The sequence below is a fragment of the Salpingoeca rosetta genome (genome assembly GCF_000188695.1).
Source record: "Salpingoeca rosetta unplaced genomic scaffold supercont1.2, whole genome shotgun sequence".
Lineage (NCBI taxonomy): Eukaryota > Choanoflagellata > Craspedida > Salpingoecidae > Salpingoeca > Salpingoeca rosetta.
Window position 1 is genome coordinate 2125993 of NW_004754932.1, and position 15000 is coordinate 2140992.

Consider the following 15000-nt stretch of genomic DNA (forward strand, 5'->3'; position numbering starts at 1 on the left):
CGATAAGTTCGCACAGGGAGATGCACAGCAGCAATGGCACAGGCGGTTGGTTGTACTGTCTGTGAGGAGGGTGAGAGGCTGACCAGTGTTGAAGACGACTTCGCCAGCTGTTGCTTGTTCTGCTCCAAATGCATATCCATCCTGGTAGTGACAGCAGCGGTGGCAGCGGTGGCAGCGGTGGTGTCAGTGGTCTTGACGCACGCAGGGGTTGAACCAGGCACAAGCAGGCAAATCGGCCTCTTGGTCAAGTCGATGGCAATGACAGCCAAACGCACACGAGGACAGTGCAAACTTACGAAGACGGTGCCATCTTCCAAGACGAGCTGGACTTGGGGACGCGGGCGGGCTGCAGAATGAAGCTGTGCTGTGCATCCCAGCAATCGCTGTTGCAGCGGGGTGAGCAGGCCTGCAATCAGTGAAGAAGGAAGGAAGGAAGGAGTGAGTGTGGATCAGTGGATCAGTGGATCAGTGGGAGGGAGAGTGCATGCGAGTGAGAGAGGCAGGGAGGGGGGAGTGTGATAGTGTTGGTGAGTGACTTGGGTGGTTGAGAGGGAGGGAGTGCGACAGCTTGGTGAGAAGATGTGGAGAGGAGATGCCAAGATGGATAGCAACAGAAGCACATCAACGCAGCCAGCGAGCACGCACGGCAGCCAGTGTGCAGGGTGCAGGGTGCAGCATGCAGCTTCCACGCACGTTGGCACGTCGCCATGCGTGCTACTGGCAGCAGTAGCATGTTGGTTGTCTCCGTGTCTCCTCTGTGGCCCGGGTCGACGGGGGCAAAACACACTCCACCAAAAAGAACGGAACAAAGAGAATAAATGGCGATCCGGCTGGGCACATGGCGACGTCACCGACCAGCCAGTGGATCTAGCGCAGTAGCTGCGGCTGCCTTGACTTAAGCAGCAACGAAACTCATCCAGCAAAACAGGCAGAACAACGCCGGACATTACGGTGCTCGCGTCATTTCAGTGGCGCGTCGTTTCGTTACCGTGTCCGCTGTAATTCGCCCGCTCACAGGTTGTGCGGGTGCGGATTGTTCACTACAGTTTGTGGTGTTGGTGATGCCCAGTTCATTCGCAACTTTTCCCCGAGGCCGTCGACAATTTGCAACGTGATACATTTGTGTGGGATTTCCCACGTGAAAAGTCGACGCTGGCGAGCCGCGTGTGTGGGGAGCTGCCTTTTTCTCCTTCCACCACCCAAGAAGACAAGACCACCACCACCACCTCATCTCCACCATGGTTGACAAGAAAGGTGAGCGCTCGCCCTTGCTGGCTCGGATGAGCGAGACATGTGGTGTGTGTGTGTATGTGTGTGTGGGGGGGGGGGGGGGATACATGGAGACGGACAGTCGAGGAGTTGGTGTGCTTGACGGTTGCCTGTCTTGGCGAACCACTGTGCTCTGGTGATCAATCGAGTGGCGTGTGTGTGTGCGTGAGCATGTGCATGTGTGTATGTACATGTGCAGGTGCATGTGCAGGTGCGTGTGCGTGGCAGTGATGAGGCAATGACGATGGTGATGATGGTGGTGGTGGTGGTGGTGAACGAGGATGGTAAAGACTTGCCGGGGACAAGCAGAGCCAACTCGCGTGTGTTCGCATATGCCCATGCACTGGGTCATAGAAACGCCAGCAGTTGCAGCATCAGCATCAGCTACATGAGCGGTGAATGGCAGTGGCAGACACGACCAGGGCAGTCAGTGATGCTCACGACGGCAGGAGAGCACGTGTAGTTGCTGTGCGTGCACATGCGCAGACCACCACGTTACCCGCACTGTTGCACAGTGCACACGCACACAAGCGTGTACAGCGCATCACGCGCATGCTCAACACATTTGAAGACGGCACTGTGTTGCTCACACTGTTGCTGTTTTCCGTCTGCCTGCGCACTGCTCTGTTGTCTTGTGCCTCTCCGCCGTCGTGCCGCCGTCCTTGCTGTATTTTCAACCACCCAACAGTGCAGGCAAAGGCCAAGGCCGCCGTGACCAAGGCCAAGACTGCCGCCAAGGCAGCTCTTGCTGGTGCCAACAACCGCCGTCAGCGCAAGATCCGCGTGCGCCCCACTTTCTACAGGTCTGCACACACACGTGAAAGATGCGAAGCCCGTGCATATGTTTGGTAGTGGCCGTGGCTGTGGATGCTGTTGTGTTGAGAACTGTCAGTCTGCGTGCAGATGCTTGTTTGTGGGCGTTTGCTTCGCTTTTGGTTGCAATGATGTGCGGCGCACATGTCATGGCACCTTGCTTTGTCGCAACATGCTCATGCTGTGACGGTTGTTGTTGTTGTTGCTTTTGTTCCAACACAGACCGAAGACCCAGATTCAGGCACGCAAGCCCCGGTACCCCCGCCGCTCTGTGCCCAAGAAGCAGTCTCTGGACAAGTTTGCCATTGTCCAGTACCCTCTCACCACCGGTTGGTTCACGTTGTGTGTGTGTGTGTAAGCAAGTGATTGTGGGGTGCTTATGTGATGCCGCACTGTCTTGTGCAGAGCTTCCAGTGACATTGTGCATACTCTTCTCACCTACCGCACATCCATGCACACACACAGAGTCTGCCATGAAGAAGATTGAGGACAACAACACGCTGGTCTTCATCGTGGACAAGCGCGCCAACAAGTTCCAGGTGCGCGCGTGTTCATTGACGCGTGCTGTTGCTGATCTTGGTGTTGACAGTGTTGCTTGCTGTTTTGTTTGTGTATGGGTGTGTATCGGCTGCTTTGACCACTGTCCTGTGCCGTGGCTCATGTCTTTGTGGGTTTGCTTGTGTTGACTTGGGGGACGCCATGCAGATTAAGGCCGCCGTCAAGGACCTGTACGACATTGACGTGGCAAAGGTCAACACCCTCATCCGCCCCGACGGTCATAAGAAGGCGTTTGTTCACCTTGCCCAGGACCACGATGCGCTTGAGGTCGCCAACAAGGTACAGGCATTCTGACACTGTTGTGGCTGGCTTGGTGATGTATCTCGCGTCTTGTGCTGTCTCGTGCATCTTTGTGCGGGTGTGAATGTGGTTTTTGGCGAGGATGTGCGTGCAAAGGGTTTATTTCTCGCTTGTCTGATTCCGTCTTGGAGTTGGACACACACACACACACACACACACACACACACACACACACACACACACACACACCTGCTTCCTTGGCACGCACTCACGCAATTGTTGCTTGCTTCTTTGTGCTGCTGTTGCTTGTAACAGATCGGCATCATCTAAAGAGACTGCTGCTTCCCTTTTTTCGATGCCTTTGTTGAGTGGTGTGTGTGTGGTGAGCTTGCGATGTCAGTATTGTTCTCCGTTGCAGTAAACGCCGAACTCTCTGACAATCATTTTTGTCCAACAACTTCTGTCGTCAACATGATGGGAGGGTTTACTGATGATGGAAGCGTCTTTCGCGTGTGCGCAGGCTGAGGCGGAAACAAGGGAATGCAATGCTACTGACAGAACCAAACACAAGAAGCAGGCAGCTATGGACAGATTGTGTTTGTGTGTTGAGGGACGGCCGGATACACTCGCACCACACATCAATCAAACCACTGTGACAGGGCAGAGCGGTCATCGGTTATGCGCGTGGAGAGGTGGCTGATGGTGGCGGCTCTTCGCGTTGCTGTGCGCGTGTGCGCTGGTGCATCTCTGCTTCGTGCACTTGGCGGTCGTAGAACCCGTTGTAGTTGAGGGTGAGCACAATCTTGGCCAAGTCCTGCTCGTTCTCCACAGCGGCAACCTCGGTCAAGTGCATGATCAGCGCACCCATCTGACGTATTGTGTTGTTCATGGTTGCAGGAGTGGTGGTGGCAGTAATAGCCGTGAGCACGCCAGCTGGTCAGGCACAATTGTGCAATGTATCCGCAACACATTTGTGGCAACAAGGCACACCTGCAAGCACATACCTGCTTGTAGAAGGTGGCTTCTGCTTTTGTTGTGCTCTGAAGAACCGTCTGTTGAGCAGAATGACGAAGGTACCAGAAGTTGCTGCACGTGAGTGACGAGAAGCAATGCCACATTTGCTGCAGGACCACACAACTCACAGCACACACACACACACACACACAACAACAACAACAACAACAACAACAACAACAACAACAACAACAACAACAACAACAACAACAACAGCAGCAGCAGCAGCAGCAGCAGAGGCTAAGCAATGGTCTGTGCCGACGCAGCAAATTCACGATGAACGGACCTCTCGGGACGACTGGTGTGCGCTCTCCACGGCCCTACTTCGCAGCTGCGTGTCCGCTGTTCGCACAAACCGCTGCAGGTGCAGTAATGCAGTGCACACACACACACACACACACACACACACACACACACACACACACACACACACACACACACACACACACACACACACACACACGTAGGTGGCATCAGGTGAGGTTGGCACGGTTGTGTGATTGATGGTGGGTCATTATCACTGTTTACACGTGTGTGTGTGTATGTGTGTGTGTGTGTATGTGTGTGTGTGTGTGTGTGTGTGTGCGCGCGTGCCAGGTTAAGGTGGACCACCCAACACCAAACTCACCTTCATGTACAGCGCAAACACTTTGGAGAGCCGCAGCAGCCCTGACACCGTCTGCTCGTCGTGGGAGCGGTTCATCATCCAAGCATGGGTGAATGGAGCACAAGGGGCCACGAGATGAACACAGACGGCAGCAGTGAGGAGCATACAATGGGTAGCTGCGCATTCAGGAAACACAAACACACACACACACACCTTGAGCAAGCGCTCGTTCGTGAGCATGCACTTGCGGAGGCAAGTGTCGAGGAAGTCGTTGTGTGCGGCTAAGAGATCGTCGATGGACTTTGCCTCTCGCACCGCGCGCTGCATCGCACTCCAATGCGGCTCAATCACCTGCACAGGTCGTGGTGTTGCGTGCGTGTTGTGTGTGAGTGTGTGGATGTGTGTACGTGTGTGTGTGTCCGCGTGTGTGTATGTGTGCGTGTAAAAGTACGAGTTTGGTCGACATGCAGTGCGTGGTTGCAGGCCCGTGTCCACGATGACGTCTCACCACAAAGACAACGTAGTGCTCGAGCGTCTGTACGAATGTCAGCATGCGCTGGCGCAGAGAGAAGGCGCGTTGCATCCTGCATGACGACAGAAAATCAAGAGTCCCCATGAATTGCAGGTGTGAGGCACGAGCAGGGCAGGGCAGGCGCTAGCTGCACTGGGGCGTGCGAAACAGGGAGGGAGTATGCAGCATGCTCGCGATGGCACACACACACACACACACACACGTATACACGCACAGACAGACAGGCAGACAGACAGACAGACACACACACACGTATACACGCACACACACACACACGTATACACGCACACACACACACGAAACAAAAGCATGGCCTGACCATGGGAGGTGGGAGCGCCGGACTGCGGCGCTGGCGACAACGGAGGTGACGAGATGCTGTTCAACGTCCTTCATCTCAAAGATGAACCGGAACAGAAACTGATACCGCCGCATCGCCTGCCCGTGTGTATTCATGAGGAGGTGAGTGAGAAGGGATTCCAAACAATGCACGTCAACACACAGAAACAGACACAGACACAGACACGGACACACACGTGTGCGCCAACGCACGTGGTGGTCGAGGATGAGGGAGATGGGCCAGTCGACGTTGTACTCGAGCGTGAAGAGGTCGAAACCGGTCATCTCTTTGCTGGGAAGTCCGTCAGGCAGCGGCAAATCCCGCGGCAAGTCAACAAACTCGCCCTAAACACCAGAATCAACAGGCAGCGGGGCGATGGGGGGCGATGAGGGTGGCGGAATGACAAGAAGGGGCAACAAAGTTGGGCGTGCTCGACAGGGAAAAATGGTCGAGTTGCAAAACTGCATGAAGCGAGGTACAGTCTCGAACAACGCGCGTTCGAGATGCACACACACACACGCACACGCCCGTGGCAGGAGCGGGCTCACGTCTGTCTGTGTTGCGTCGGCACTGCGCGAGATGCGGATGATATTGGTGAGCTCGTTGGCCACCCGCATACGGGCCAGCCCGCACCTGGCGATGTATGCATGTGTTGGCGGAGGGCGACAGGTCGTGAGAATATCGTTGTCGTGACATCTCATCAGGATGAGGATGGGACTGATGAGAAGGGGCGGGGGATGGTCATCGTCACGCACGCACACATGCACGCACAGAGGCACGTACATACACACACGCACACAGAGGCACAGCACAGACGCAAGCACGACTGCCGTTAGGGGAAGGACCTGAGGTCGTCCTTGAAAGGGTCTGAGGCAGCGGATGATGTGCGGAGAGCAAGTTCGAGCAGCGACGAGAGGCGATCGCTGTTCACGGCCTGATGCGGTGCACTCAGCTCCTCTGGGCACACCAACGGCAAGCAGAAGGGGGGGGGGGGTGACAGTGAGGGTAGTAGCGAGGAGGGGAGAGGTGTCCATTAGGAGACGTAAATAGATGGATACAGGTGGATGGACATGATGATCAGGCACTTGGTCATCACACACACACACACAAAGAAACAAACAAACAAACAAAGAAACAAACAAACAAACAACGCACACAAATAAACAAAGAAACAAACAAACAACGCACACAAATAAACAAACAAAGACACAAACAAATAAACACACACACACACACCTTCAGCGGTGTCGAGGAAATGGATGAAGAGGTCGCCCTGGCGCATGAAGAAGTAGTTTCTGACAGACGTGAGCCGCTGCATGAGCCGGTAGTCCCTGCGGAGTGCGAGCAGAAGCGCCTGGTTCGCTTCGTCGTGCGCCGTCTGCACAATGTCCCTGTACTCGTGCGGCTGCTGCACATACACCAATGGCCGCACGTGTGCCATTGGCGCTTGCCGCTCTGCAGTTCACGATGGTGAATGATGATGATGGTGGTGGTGATGATCGTCGTGGTGGTGGTAGTGTTGGCGAGGGAAGAGTGAGATGGACGCTGCATTGGGAAGGCACAGCGTGTGATTTAGTTGGGTTTGTATGGGTTTCTGCCGATGCGTTGCGTGTGTTTGTGTATGCGTGTTGTGAGGTTCTCACGCCCTCCCGGCCCTCGGTGATGGATGTGATACCGCATTGGGCGAGGACGCGGAGGTACCGGCCCGTCTCCAGGATCAGGTCGGCAACCTGCAGGCAGACGCACGCCATGGATCAAGGGGTGGTGTGTAGCAGCACAAGCGTGGGTGAACACAGTGACAGCACACAAAGCACGCGACGCGCACACGTGTGCATGCTGATCTTGATGTACACAGGGATACAGACACACACACACGAACAGACAGACAGGCAGACATCGATACACACACACACACGCACACACACACACACACACACACACACACACACACATCAGATCCCACGCACGTCTTCGAGGAAGGATGGGATGTTGTCTGGGACGAGTTCACACTGCATGGTGAGGGGCTCGTTGGCGGCCGGGGAGATGGCGGTACGATGGCGCACCATAAACTCCGACGCAGGATCCGTGAGCAGGCCATCATAGATCCACGTGCCAACCATGTCCAGATACGGCCGGCTCGCCTGGTTGTACGTGTGCGTGCGTGTGCGTGTGTGTGTGTGTGTGTGTGTGAGTGAGAGAGAGAGAGAGAGAGTGTGTGTGTGTGTGTGTGTGTGTGTGTGTGTGTGAGGGAGGACATGTGTTGCGCTTATATTTGCACCAATCACACAGCAGCAGACGCCACAAAACCGTTTGCACACATGTCGACGCGGTCATGAAGTTGTTACCTTGGCAGCGAGGGAGCAGCAGAGGGCGTGAAGCTTTGCCTGGCCAATGGTGTCCTGTGTCGCCTGATGCAATATGGAGAGGGTTTGCGCGCCGCGGCAGTCGTGCTGTCGACACCAAAGATTGGGGGGGGGGAAGGGAAGGACATGAATCATATCATGGTGAGCGGGCCCATACCTCTGACGTGCACAACACAAGCGCTTCAAGAAGCACGAAGCAAGAAGCAAGAAGCAAGAAGCAAGAGGGAATAAACAAAAAGCAAGAAGCAAGAAAACAACCATAAACGCACACACACACACACACACACACACACACACGCACGCAAAGCAAGTACGCTTTGTCTCTGTGCACCTGAAGGAGCTGCAAGCAAATGGATGATAGCTTTTCCATGACAAAATGTGTTGGTTGCAGGCAAAACTGCAGCTTTTGCAGCGTAAGGTTCCCCTGTGTTGCAGTCGGGGTGCATCACAGCAGAAGTACCCAGCGGTGAGCGTGTGTGCATGCACGTGAAGCATTTTGGCTTGGATAAGAAGCACAGCACGTACACACACGCGCACGCATGTGCATGCATATGCACACACATACATGCGCACCATGCAAACACGCACACACAAAATACACAAAGACACAGAGTCACAAACAGACGCACAGACACAGACACACACACACACACACATGCGCGAACCGAGTAGAGCTGGTGCTCGAGCTGTGCAATGAGGAGGTAGTAGTCCTTGGTGATATCACGCAGCCCCTCCGCCAGCGCCTGGTTCACGCGACTTTCACCAGGCGTCTCAGCGGCTGAGGAGGTGATGGTGGCGGGTAGACAACAGGCAGAAGCCCCGCGGAGCAGTGAATACAAAGCGCGGTGTACTTAAGGAACATGTGGTTCTTTCACTTGTAACCACGCAAACAGCACTTGCACTGGCAACACAGGAACAGTACTTGCAATACATGAATACGCACACACACACAACACGCACACACGTGTACGCACATGCGCATACACACAACACGCACCTGCGATGAAGCGGGAGACTGTGGCAAAGTCGGCGCAGCACGGCAGGATGCGTTCGACCATCCGCTTCAGCTGGGGATCTGAAGAGCACACACACACACACACACACACACACAAATGCGTTTACAGTACACACACACGCGCGCAAGCAGTGAGTGATCGCTCATGGAGACACGAGTATCAAGGTGCGACTGCATGCAAGTTGACATCTCACCTAGGCCGGGTGGAGGGATCAACTTGATGGCACGTGTGGTTTCATCGCGCCGCGCCGCAATGTAGGTTCCGGTGACGTTCTGCCACAAAGCAAGCACGAGCACAGGCATGTGTGTGTATGTGTGTGTTTGTGTGTGGGAGGAGACAGAGGGAGGCACACACAAAGCATCAAAGCATGGCACTGCGAGGAGCGTCACGCGCACCAGGAGCACGAAGAGAAGGTCGTTGAGGATGGCTTGCTCCTGCATATCCTGTGGCAACTGGGACAAGTTGACAACCCCAGAGTTGTCCTGTGTGTGTGTGTGTGTGTGTGTGTGTGTGTGTGTGTGTGTGTGTGTGTGTGTGTGTGTGTGTGTGTGTGTGTGTGTGTGTGTGTGTGGTGTGTATGAGACAGTGTGTACGTATGTATGCATGTAAGTGCGAGACACAGTGTGCGTGAATTCGAGTGTGCTCTGATTTCCCTTCCCTTAACACTCCACAGTCCACTGAGTATCCTTGCGCCCCCTCCCCCACAACGCACAGTGTCCACGCTGTACCTTTGTTACTGCTGCGCCGATCCGCCTGCCGACAACAGTGGATCCTTGTTGTGCTCGCTGCGCCTGCTGCCGCACAGGCAGCGCACTGCTCACGCTGCTCATCTTCCACAACAGTCGTTGTGTTTCGTTTCAACGGCCGTGTAATTTACGACAGCATAAAAAGCAGCCGCATTCGCACAAGCGACAAGAGCCAACCAACAACGACGACGATGAGCGACAAGGTGCGTGTTCCATGCCATGCTCTGCACAGCCTTCGCCGTGCTCTGCGTTGCCTGTGCTTCCCTCTCCTTCCCGGTCTCTGACCTCCTTTCCACTCTTCCGCTTTGCTCCGGACATGGGTGTTTGTACCCCCCCCCCCTTCTCACAAATCATGGCTTTTAATGATGTCATCTTGCGTGCGTCGCATGTACTGTTGGCTGTTGTGGTTCATGTTCCATGTTCCATGTGCCATGTTCCATGTGCCATGTTCCATGTTCCATGTTCCATGTTCCATGTGCTGTTCCGACGTGACAGGCGCAAGAGATCCGGCTGCCATCACCAAAGGCCTCCAAGTCGAAGTCGAGGCGAGCGCCCATGCGCATTTCAAAACCATCCACTCAGCGCCCACCATCCCCGGAGACCATCCCCATCCCGCTTCCTGCAGTCTCCTCGCCTCGCCAATCCAAGCGACAGCAACACCAACAAGAGCCATGCAGCAGCGCTGACGATGGCGACGCAAACGCTAACGGCAGCAACAGTGGTGACACATCTCCAGAGGACGGCCTGTCGCCGCCAAGACAACGTCATAAGGACCAGCAGCCACAGCACAAAGACAACACAGCGCCGGCGACAGAAAAAGCGCAGGGGCCACAGGAAACGCAAGCAGCAACAGCCTCCCCAACACGCTCTCCCGGGCGCAAGAAGCGATCTGCTGCAGGCCGCAAAGGAAAGACGGCCAAGGCAAGACAAATCACAAAGCCAAGGCAGCCAACCTCAATAGCTGCACCCGGCCGGGATGCCCAAAGAGCTCAAGCGTCGACGGCCAGCGCAAGCACAGCACCGTTGAGTGAGCACCACGCATCATCCACATCAGCGTCGTCGGCATCGCCAACATCAGCGCCATCAGCGCCAAGCACCGCCGTGTCAACGGCCGGTACAGCTGCCGTTGCCGAGGGCCAGGGATCGGGCCAGGTGCGCCAGTCATTGCCGGATCGATCCGCAGCATTGGGGACGACAGCCAATGCTGTGACAGAAGCGTTAGAGCCAGGCGTGGTGGCTGCTCAGCAGGGCGGCGCTGCTATGACGCATCGGCCACACACAACACCGCACCCGGCCAAGCGGGCCCGTAAGCGCTCGAAGCCATCCCGCCCCGATGAGGGAACAGCAATGACCATGCAGCACTTTTGTCACTACAACCCGCGCAACCCAATCAGCGAGCCAGAGTGAGTTCTTTGTGTGTGTGTGTGTGTGTGTGTGTGTGTGTGTGTGTGTGTGTGTGTGTGTGTGTGTGTGTGTGTGTGTGTGTGTGTGTGTGTGTGCGTGTGTGCCTGTGCGTGTGTCAACTTAATTGTTTTGTGTGAGATGTGTGCGTTGATGTGTTTCTCACTGCTATCTCTCCCTCTTCTCGCTCACATGATTCATGTTACGTTTACGATCGTTCCCGTCACAGCCGCAAGACGAAGAAAGCCAAAAAGAAGAAAGGTGTGTGTGTGTGTGTGTGTGTGTGTGTGTGTGTGTGTGTGTGTGTGTGTGTGTGTGTGTGTGTTCGTGTTTGGAGGCAGCGTTGGCGTGCCTTTGTGTTTTCAGCAATCCATGGTGTGCAAGCACTCACCACGATTGATGCGTGATGTGTTGTGATGTGATGTAATATGTGTAATATGCGTGTGTGTGCGTGCGTGCGTGTGTGTGTGTGTGTATGTGTGCGTGTGTGTGTGTGTATGTGTGGTGCAGGTGGGAGCGGGAGTGAGGATGGCAGCAAATCGCCGCAGGAGCAAGAGGCGAGCCAGGAGCAGGAACAGCAACCGACGGTGCAGAAGGTCGGTTGTCATCAAACGTCAAACAGAGTCACCCGCACCTGCACGTCGTTGCGTCGTCTTCTCTCGGCTTTTCTGTCCCCTCAACCCAACCTCATCGTGCACCCCCCCCCCCCACATATTGTTGCACACACACACACACACACACACACACACACACACACACACATACACACACACACACACACACACACACACACACACACACACACACACACACACACACACACACACACACACACACACGTGTCCGTGTGGTTGTCTGTGGTCATCCGTGGCTGTGTCCTCGCTACGTGGTGTACGTGCTAATCACCCGAATCATCGTCATGAACATCATCCCCGCAATCGTCATGATCATCGTAACCATCCTAATCATCGCAGGTTGGCCCGCGCCTGCGCGTCATTGACGACGAGATCCATGTTGAATCGGCCTCGCTCGAGCTCAGCACCCAACCGCAGTCCCTTACACACGCGTGAGTATGACGCACTGCACCTGTGTGTGTGTGTGTGTGTGTGTGTGTGTGTGTGTGTGTGTGCGTGCGTGTGCGTGCGTGTGTGTGGTCATATCTGTGTATCTGCCTGTTCTTCTCACCTCAGACCACATTCGTGTTGTGTGAAAACGTCAGCGAAAAGCGCGATCCTGACAGGCATGTCACGTCGTCCTCATACTCCAAGCGGACAAAGGGCATCATATGGACACCCGAAGGTGCGCTGTGTATTCACATTTACATGTGCGTGAGAATGTCCGATCGTTTGCAGACAGCAGCGATCTCTTGGCGCATGCTTCCATCGAGGTTACTCATCCTCTCCAGCATCACCACGTCTTCCGCTTCCGCCTTGTCCCGCGTCTCACCCTGCCATCTGCCCCTCCCCCTCCTTCTGTTTGATCTAATAGAGACTGCGCGCTTCTATCGTGCGCTGTCGTGTTGCGGCACCGACTTTTCCCTCATGCAGCAGCTCTTCCCCCGCAGGACACTGCGCCAGCTCAAGGTACCGCAGATGGTGTATGTGTGTGTGTGTGTGTGCGTGCGTGAGTGCGTGCGTGCGTGTGTGTGTGTGCGTGTGTGTGTGTGTGCGTGCGTGTGTGTGTGTGTATGTTGCGAACCCTACTTCCTCCACGTTCTCACACGTTGCGACCCTTCAACCCTGCGCCTGTCGCGCATGCTCAGCTCAAGTACATGAAGGAGGATCGCCGGAACAAGGCGCAGGTGTCGGCTGCCCTGAAGCAGCGCACGCCGCTGACGCACGAGCTACTGCAACAGCTCACGCCAAAGGCCGTGGACATGGATGCAAGCAAGGGCAAGGGCAAGGGCAAGAAGAAGAGTAGTAAGCAGAAGCCGCCGACGAGCGTGCAGGAGATTGTGGCGCGCAACGAAGAAAACGCTGCGACAACAGCGCCGACAACAGCTGCGTCAGCAACAACGTCAACAGCTGCACCAACAACGTCAACAGCTGCAACAGGCAATGGCGAGGGTGCCAGCAGTTCATCGCATTCAACAACAACAACAGCTACAACAACAACAACAGCTACAACAACAACAGACATAACGACACAGCCAACACCAGCATGACACTCTTGTGCAATCGAGCTGTGTGTGTGATGGCTGGATTAGGAGAACGATGACTCCCGCTACTATTATAGGTTTTGATTTGCTCCCTTTGTCGTCGTTGTTGCTTGTGCCTGCGCCATGATGTGACAAGGACATGATGCGTCTTCTGCACCTGTCATGTGCCCCTGCGTGGGTCATGTCCCTGCATGCGTTGACATGGCATGTCTCTTTGCTGTTTGTGTGTCGTGTTGTATGTAAACTTGCCGTACGCAAAGCTACGCAACTCTTTTCCCAAACTCATAAACAAGAACATCCCCAGCTGTCATGTGACATGAGACACCCTCGCTTCGTCTGTCTTTCATATCTCGCCCCCCTCCAAAACACACACAGCCACATCGACACCCCCCCCCCCCGGTTAACGCGCCCCTAATCGCTCATTCGCTTATGCTATGCTGCCGTTGCTGATGTGTATGGTGGATGTGTTTTATACACCGTTGGCTCGTCGTCAGCCCCCACCAACAACAAACAGTGCGTGCAGCAACAACGTCCATCGCCACCACACGACACATGCGAATCGACCGAACACAGAAGCAGCAGGCAAGGCAGGCACAAACATAGCGATGCAAACACAAACACAAGGACCACTCGATTAATCGGAGAGCCACAGCGCCACAGCCATGTCAGCTCCACCTGGCCAGTGCATGTACATCGTGGCCAAACTGGAGAGAAAGGGGTTGCGACGCAGCTATGCTTCTCGTTTTAACACTGATGCGGCAGTTGCGTTTACTTGCCCTGCTTCTTGGCGCGTGCCTTCCGTGCCGTCTGCTGGCGAGCGGCCTGGCGCTGGACCTTAGACTGGTTCTTCAGCTCAAGGATGCGCTCCTTGCTGAGACCCTGTATTTGATTGGTGATCGCAGCGGTGTGAGACTCGCAGCTGAGAGGAGTGTGGAGTGTGGGCGAAGTGACTGGCACAACGTATGCGCTCTTCGGGTAAGCGCACGCACACACGCACACAAGTACACACACAGACTAACAAATGTGCACACGTACATGGACTCACGAATATGCACATACACACACATAAACGTATGCACACATTTTCTCCCCCCCCCCCCTTCTCCCTCTGAACTCGAGCTGCAACATGGCAATGCTCGATTCCAGTGACAAAATCAAAACCACGTGCGCGCACAACACAACAACAACGCATGACTTGCCTCAATGGAGCGGGTGAACTTCTGAGTGCGGCGGGTGCGGCGCTTGGTTGTGGTGGTGGCAATACCCTTCTTGTGCTTACGGCGGTACAGCACCTACACACGATGAACGGATGCAACACGAAACGGATGTGGTGGAATGAGACAAAAAAGAAAGAACGCAAGCACGCCAAGGAGAGGGAAGAGGGACACCACATCCAGCATGTGTGTTGTGTGTGTGATCCAGGTGTTCTAGCAACCCCAGAGGAGTGCTTATTGCCTCACTCAAAAGACGAGCAAGCAGGACAAGAAAGAGCGAATGAACGCCAACTTACGGTCCAGGCAATCTTGCGGGGGTTCTTGCGCTGGTAGAAGAGTGACTCAACCTTGGAGCCGAGGAAGAAGAAGGTCTTGCCTGTTGTGTTTGTTGGTAGTCAGAGCAAGAAAGGTGTGTTGACAAACGATGGAGTTGGCGGATGGCACAGACAGTGTGGATGAATGCCTGCATAAATGTTTGTTGGAAGCACACACGGCGCTGCGCCCAATCCATCGACACCCCACAAACACCAGCACACGCGCGTTTCCAAACGCACCATCGGCCTTGACCAGGGTACGGCCGTGGCCAGGGTGGATCTTGTACCCGGAGAAGCTGCACAGCTCAAGCCTGTGACCATGGTTGTTGGTGATGATGATGATGATGACACGGCAACAGTGAGTGTGAGTGCAAGGTGATGACTGGAAGTGGTACAGGGCTTGTTATTCTGCTGTTGG

At 55.0% G+C, this 15000-nt stretch overlaps 5 protein-coding genes across 5 annotated transcripts in view; 2 read left to right on the top strand and 3 right to left on the bottom strand.

Moving 5' to 3' along the window:
* The window catches only part of PTSG_01021 (carbamylphosphate synthetase 1), a 12086-nt gene extending 11284 nt beyond the window's left edge, over positions 1-802 (bottom strand). The window contains exons 1-3 of the mRNA XM_004998437.1: positions 694-802; positions 297-406; positions 84-141 (exon numbers count right to left, since the gene is read on the bottom strand). Of these exons, the coding sequence (XP_004998494.1) occupies positions 84-141; positions 297-406; positions 694-733 (208 nt within the window). The 5' untranslated portion in view covers positions 734-802. The remainder of the gene's footprint in view (positions 1-83; positions 142-296; positions 407-693) is intronic.
* Positions 803-1081: 279 nt separating this feature from the next.
* PTSG_01022 (ribosomal protein L23a) lies at positions 1082-3320 on the top strand. The gene is made up of 6 exons (XM_004998438.1): positions 1082-1254; positions 1958-2072; positions 2305-2411; positions 2548-2621; positions 2788-2919; positions 3196-3320. Exons 1-6 carry the CDS (start codon positions 1239-1241, stop codon positions 3208-3210), a joined length of 459 nt encoding a protein of 152 aa, XP_004998495.1. The 5' UTR covers positions 1082-1238; the 3' UTR covers positions 3211-3320.
* A 30-nt stretch (positions 3321-3350) lies between these two features.
* PTSG_01023 (uncharacterized protein) lies at positions 3351-9627 on the bottom strand. The gene is made up of 20 exons (XM_004998439.1): positions 9478-9627; positions 9145-9231; positions 8943-9021; positions 8731-8808; positions 8399-8511; positions 8065-8157; positions 7716-7820; positions 7338-7511; positions 7046-7100; positions 6607-6825; positions 6216-6327; positions 5919-6003; positions 5583-5714; positions 5353-5468; positions 5010-5085; positions 4715-4852; positions 4523-4573; positions 4181-4252; positions 3885-3932; positions 3351-3748 (listed from the first exon to the last, which is right to left on the bottom strand). Exons 1-20 carry the CDS (start codon positions 9577-9579, stop codon positions 3557-3559), a joined length of 2127 nt encoding a protein of 708 aa, XP_004998496.1. The 5' UTR covers positions 9580-9627; the 3' UTR covers positions 3351-3556.
* A 7-nt stretch (positions 9628-9634) lies between these two features.
* Positions 9635-13357, top strand: PTSG_01024 (uncharacterized protein). The gene is made up of 8 exons (XM_004998440.1): positions 9635-9698; positions 9991-10898; positions 11126-11157; positions 11407-11492; positions 11871-11962; positions 12116-12195; positions 12385-12479; positions 12659-13357. The coding sequence occupies exons 1-8, from the start codon at positions 9687-9689 to the stop codon at positions 13058-13060; spliced, it is 1707 nt and encodes a 568-aa protein (XP_004998497.1). The 5' UTR covers positions 9635-9686; the 3' UTR covers positions 13061-13357.
* Positions 13358-13492: 135 nt separating this feature from the next.
* PTSG_01025 (60S ribosomal protein L24) overlaps positions 13493-15000 on the bottom strand; it is a 1972-nt gene continuing 464 nt past the window's right edge. The window contains exons 2-5 of the mRNA XM_004998441.1: positions 14823-14893; positions 14565-14644; positions 14254-14346; positions 13493-13933 (exon numbers count right to left, since the gene is read on the bottom strand). Coding sequence (XP_004998498.1) covers positions 13823-13933; positions 14254-14346; positions 14565-14644; positions 14823-14893 — 355 coding nt within the window. The 3' untranslated portion in view covers positions 13493-13822. The remainder of the gene's footprint in view (positions 13934-14253; positions 14347-14564; positions 14645-14822; positions 14894-15000) is intronic.